Raw genomic sequence first — 6,000 nt, 5'->3', positions numbered from 1 at the left:
ATCTTGACATTGCAGCCTCTAAGAACAATCACGATCTCAAGTTCGATTACACTTCCTAGTGCTTGGCACATGCACAGGGCGCTAGATGGCACTGTAGGAAGTGTAATCCAGCTTGAAATCATGATCGCCAAGGAGACTGCTGCCAATTTCTACAGTGAAAAAGGAGTTATATTTTGGTCTGTTCTCACACATAACCAATTGGAGAAGGCATTGATTAAACCCCTGGAGTACAAGTAAAGGTGCATTTGAATTGAATCTCATTAAGGTATAATATATTGAAAATAAAATTTGAGGGACAATACTGCATTGTACTGATAAGATTAATATGGACTGAATTTGATTTGTTGTCCTGTGATTTTAAGTAAGTTTTAAATAAGACAGGCTGCAGGTATGAAATGTATGGTACCATTATGATATACATTTCTTTTTAGACTAAAGTGTTTAGAAATATAATCACTTCAACCCACCTCAAAAATATATTGCAAATATTTCTACCAGGTGTCACATTTCATCACACCTCTGTTCTCAACAAACAATTTTCATTTAAATGCATTTGTAGGAAATTAAGTTAAAACAATAGGCAATAGGCATTATAAAATAAGTCTGTAAGAGGTAAATCTCTACTGTAAAGAATGTTGTATTGATGTACATGAAAGGAATGCTTCCAACCAGACACATTTTCAGGTTCACTCAAATGCTCTTTAACTATTCAGGCACACAATGGTACTGTATCTGTAGTAACAGGCATAATTTTATTTGTATTTTTGTTTGCTTTAAATGTACCTCAACAGCCTGAAGAACATAAGCCAAGACAGGTTTGAACTTTAAAAAAAGAAAAAAAAAAAAAAAAAAAAAAAACACACTTGTGTTATAAACCAAATTACACTTTATATAGAACAAAAAAAATAAATAAAAAAATGGTAAAATAAATCTCTTAACTAACAAAAAAAAACAAAAACAAAAACAAAAAAAAAAACAAAAGCATTAAACTTCAGTCAGTTTTGGTTTCCATCTCTAATATCGGTCAAAAAAGAACAGCCCCGAAGACAAGTAAAACAGCTTCAAGGGAATAAAAAATATAAATAGAAGATTTTGAATAGAAAAATCCCCATGGTAATATTCCCAGATGCAAATTCAGACTCAACTTTTATATATTGTCTGTACACACAGAAGTACACACACACACACACACACACACACACACACAAGCAAAAAAAAGTCCCCCACACACCGAGGATGATGAGATGTGATGGGAAAAAGCTGCATTCAGTCCTGTTTCTTGCTGTGTGAAGCATAGTGAGTGTTTGTATCACAAGGGCTGAAGTCAGCACAGAAGCCGTTAGTTGAAGACTGAGACTCTAAGGGTAATGTGGATTCTGTGGAGTGATGCGAGGCTTGCTCATGGAGACAGTGGTACTGCTTCACAAAATCTGGACATTTCTCCATAAACCGGAAAAAATCATCTGAAACGGCACAATTTACAACCACCATTAAATGAAAGGCAATTCATGTTTTCTTTTATAACTCCAAAGACATAACATGTTTAGCATTAAAAACAACAAGTTCTTGCATGGACACATGAGCCACTATGAACGAGCTTCTCTCATAGCGCTCATGAACCTGCAATGATTCATGCCAAGATTTTCACTGAAAAAAAAACATAACTTACATTTCTGGTTGTTTCTCACCAAAACCAAATAATTTGGTTGGTCAGGAAAACAAATAAGCCAAGAATGAGCACGTTTACATGTACATTCTTACACGATTATGCTTAAGCCAACAACAAGTGCGCTCAAATAACGCAATAAACCGCGTTCCTCTATCAGCATCAAGGTCATAAACGGCTTATGAATAACCCAACTGACACGGGTAGATTTTTACCCATTACGCAGATTTCACGTGTCATGTAAACATCATACCTGGTATTCTTACTGGCTCATTCAATGTGCACACGTGTTGAGTGCATGCCTCTTCACGGTTTGAAGTCAAAAGTAGAGAATAATGCGATTATTTCAAATGTCAGGTAAACACGGATTTCTTACCTTGTCAGATTTTTTTAAATAAGACTATTTTAAAGCGTAATCAGTGTATTGGTGTGCATATAAACAGGCTCAGTGTGTGGTCATGTAAATGCTTTAAAATGTTTTCCTTTATCAGGGTAAGTTCATAAACATATTTTGCATGTAAACACCTTTACCGACATTCTTAAAGGTTATCCAATGTGCGCAAGTGTTGTGCGCATGCCAATTTACGTTTTGATGTCAAAAGCAGAGAATAATCCAATAATTTCAAATCTCATGTAAACACTGTTTTCTTGCTCTGTGTGATTTTTGAATAAGATGATTTTTTATAGTTATCAGCACACTGGAGAGCTTGTAAATGCATTATTGTGACTGTATTAAAAATAGTGCTGTCAGTCGATTACAAATTTTAAATCGCAATAAATCGCAAATTTTTTTTATAGTCAATCACGATTAATCACAGATTTTGAAAGTGCTCAGAAAAGTGCTTTCTTCTCAGGAAAGAAAACAAAAGAATATGTAACAATAATGCTTTTCATAAACATTTCATTTTTTCAAACAAAGCTTTCCATGGTATAAAGATAGAAATGCACTAAAATAGCACCAATTCAAGTAACATTAAACGTTACCCAAAGTGTAAATGGGAGTTTGACTAATTGAAAGAACTAGTCCCTATTAGTTGAGTATTCACTGGAATGGGCATTCAATCACTTCAACTCTCATCCTCCACAATATTAATCAGCCGGTAGACTGTGGCTATCCGTTTTGCTGCAGCAATCGTGCAGCTGCATTCATGATTCTTGTCAGGGCGTCAATGCCAGCGTCAGGCGCCACTTTGAACTCCACATGAAAAGCGCTTGCATCCAACATTTTTTTCTTCATTTTCGTGATAATTGCAAAGTACTTGATTTACATCACAAGTCCCATTTGGGCTTGTTTTGTTCAACAAATAACGTTGAGTAGTGGTCGACCGATATGGGGTTTTTAATGGCCGATGCCGATATCCAGATAGCAGGGTGGACGACAGGCTGATACAATATATCACACAATTTATCAAAGTAAATAACAAACATAAAATTGCTAAAAAAAATATAATAATACTCAATTTCACACAAAACTAAAAAATAATATTGCATTTTAAATGGTAGATAGCAGTTTCTTCAGATTTTTGTTTAGTTATAACATTTTTGTATTTTATTTGCAGATGAAGAAATTGTTATTATATTAGGAAGAAAGAAATAACAGTACACACAGTAGTCCAGCAACCATGGATGGCATGTCCACGTTAGCAATCTCATTTTTTTGAAAAATACCAAATCAAACCAACTGTACATACAGTGCATAGTGAATAAGACATTTACTTCTAGCACACGTGAAGCGCTTTTACCGTGGGCTGCATCCGAAAACTTAGCCAGCTGACTTGCTACCTTGCTGCCCAATCAGTTAATGGCTTAACTGACAGCTGTTTTGAATGAATGGAACTCTTGAGGAAACTGGTCTCTGAACAGTTTGAAAAGCATCTTATTTTCATCGTACCTCTGTATACAGCCTCCGGAGGCAGCATTTTCTGGTTTCGAACACAGCCTTGAAGTTGCACTCACGCGCTCGTGCAGATCCAGCGCGAGCCTCAATCTCCTGACAGTTTAAACGGCCTGGATCGCCTGCTGGGATTGTTACGTAGTGACCGTCATGATTTGTGTATCAGAGGAACTTTTGATCCTGATCCTGAAGTTTCTGATTCTGGCTGATAGAATACATGCTTCAGAGGAAGATATTAGATGAGCGCTCAACGGGAAGAAAAACGCTGGTTTTCGTGAGGTTCGTGAATTAATTATTTTTAAACAAGTTATCTGCATATTTGCAAATGGTATATAATTAACTTTTATTGATATTTGCCTTTTATCATTAGAAACGTTACAGGGAACTGTTGAGGAGAGACTGTTAGAATATGTGCTTCAGAGGAAGATTTATGAGCAGTCCACAGGATGCTGGATCTGAAGTTGTGTGAGGTTGGTTTATTTCATCTGTTTAAACAAGATATGCGCATATTTGCAGATGGTATATGATATTAGTTTTATTGATATTTGCCTTTTTATCATTAGACAAGACAGTTAAAAGTTACAGGGAACTGTTGAGGAGAGAGAGGGAGAATGAAACAGATGAGCACTTTAACATTATGAGCTCAAACACGACTGCAGCAGCTCTGACCATGTAAATGACACTGTGTTGCACAACAGTCTATTATTGTAGTAACATGATGGCACATAACAACGAAACGAACCGTGACTGGTCGTTTACATGTCTCAGTCGCATTAATGCAAGCAGGTGATTTTTGGCGCACTAAAAAATTTAAGTAAAAAATTAAAATCGGCCAAACGGGAAAATGTTTTGCCCGATGGCGGTAATTAAAAAAGTCAGAATATCGGCCGATTTACCGGCCTCTGTGATATATCAGTCAACTACTAGTTAAGAGGTCCTTTCCCCATCATTTGATCACTGAAACGGTTGTTGTTGTTGTGTGTGTGTGTGTGTGTGTGTGTAATGACTTCGGGCAGACATATCACAAAGGTTCCACCCTACTCCGACCAGTGTATAAACTGGTTTATTAAAGGTATATGTGTTAATCATGATAAAGAAAAATTTTAATTAAAGCTAACTTTGACAGCTCTAATTACGAACTATTTTATGCTTTGTGCCTGTGTCAACTAGTCATTGATCTCATTAGTTGCACTAGAGTTTTAGACTTAAGTTGTGCTTGTTTTATACATAGACTGCTGATGCTGCAGGGTGTGGTGTGTCATTTACATAAGTCAAACACTGATTTATCAATTAGTAAAAATGAGTAGTCGTGCAAGCCCTAGCACAAAGGCTTCAGCAATCAAACATGGATAAGTTAAGCACTGTCTAGGGTCTTACCAAATGTGATCTTCCCTTTGTCTTGACAATCTATGGCCCTGAAAAGATCACTAACAGTGACATCTCCAACTCCAAGAGCCGTTTTCAGAATGACGGCCAATTCATCTTCTACAACAGCTCCGTCCTCTTGTGCTTCAAACATCTGGAGAGACAGAACAGCTACAGTAATGTTTCAATGTTCACTATAAAGGTTTGAAAATACACATATCAAAACCATTATTATATAACCATCAAGACTCAAACATCCATTAGAATAAATGGATATAAGATTAAGTATAAGATGCAGTACATGATCTATATAGTAGCATTTGGTTTATATTAAAAGTGTATGAGGTTTTGACTCATATGGGTCCAAGCATGTCAGAAACTTAACTCACCCTGAAGGCCAGTTTAATGGTCTCCAGATATCTGAAAGGTCTACAGACCACAGACAATGCGATGACATACTCTCTTACATCCATCTCACCATGCTGGTAAAACACACAATCCATTAAAACATCATCACTATTTGAAACACATTATTTAAATACACGACTGATTAACATCAGAAATGGTTTCTGTTTAACCTCCTTAAACAGTGAGAAGATATCCTGGACTGCTTCATTCATGGGTTGGTTTATGTACTGAGCAAAGCCCTCTGCATCCAGTCTGGTTCCACTCATCTTCCTGGCCCGGGTGGCCTCCTCATACAGGACTTCATCTGTGACCCCTGTCTTCAGTCTGCAAGACAGGGCACAATATAATGAAAAACTGTATTTTAAGTATTTTGCATTAAACCTTTTTTTGTGTGTGTCTTAAAAATAAAGTAATTATTTAGCTGTTAATTCCAGTGAAAAGTTAAATTAAAAAATGTACACAAGTTTTAGAATATCTTAGTATTTTGCATTTGCCCCTTTTTCTTTAATGACAGAATGTGGTCAAGCTGTGTAAAAAAAAAAAAAAAAAAAAAAATGTATATATATATATATTGTGTGCTTCAATAGAACAGTGGAGCTCTGTACAAGAGTTAACATGGTCAAGGTCACAAATTTGATTATTTGATTAGTGACCTAGAAATAGTGCA

At 36.1% G+C, this 6,000-nt stretch overlaps 1 protein-coding gene across 1 annotated transcript in view; it reads right to left on the bottom strand.

Moving 5' to 3' along the window:
• Positions 1–325: 325 nt before the first annotated feature.
• LOC127425463 (lysophosphatidylcholine acyltransferase 1) overlaps positions 326–6,000 on the bottom strand; it is a 51,292-nt gene continuing 45,617 nt past the window's right edge. Inside the window, exons 11-14 of the mRNA XM_051671492.1 lie at positions 5,504–5,657; positions 5,315–5,407; positions 4,938–5,079; positions 326–1,463 (exon numbers count right to left, since the gene is read on the bottom strand). Of these exons, the coding sequence (XP_051527452.1) occupies positions 1,267–1,463; positions 4,938–5,079; positions 5,315–5,407; positions 5,504–5,657 (586 nt within the window). The 3' untranslated portion in view covers positions 326–1,266. The remainder of the gene's footprint in view (positions 1,464–4,937; positions 5,080–5,314; positions 5,408–5,503; positions 5,658–6,000) is intronic.

The sequence above is a fragment of the Myxocyprinus asiaticus genome, chromosome 34 (genome assembly GCF_019703515.2).
Source record: "Myxocyprinus asiaticus isolate MX2 ecotype Aquarium Trade chromosome 34, UBuf_Myxa_2, whole genome shotgun sequence".
Lineage (NCBI taxonomy): Eukaryota > Metazoa > Chordata > Actinopteri > Cypriniformes > Catostomidae > Myxocyprinus > Myxocyprinus asiaticus.
Note: the sequence above shows the minus strand (reverse complement) of the source record. Positions and strands in the feature narration are given on the sequence as shown.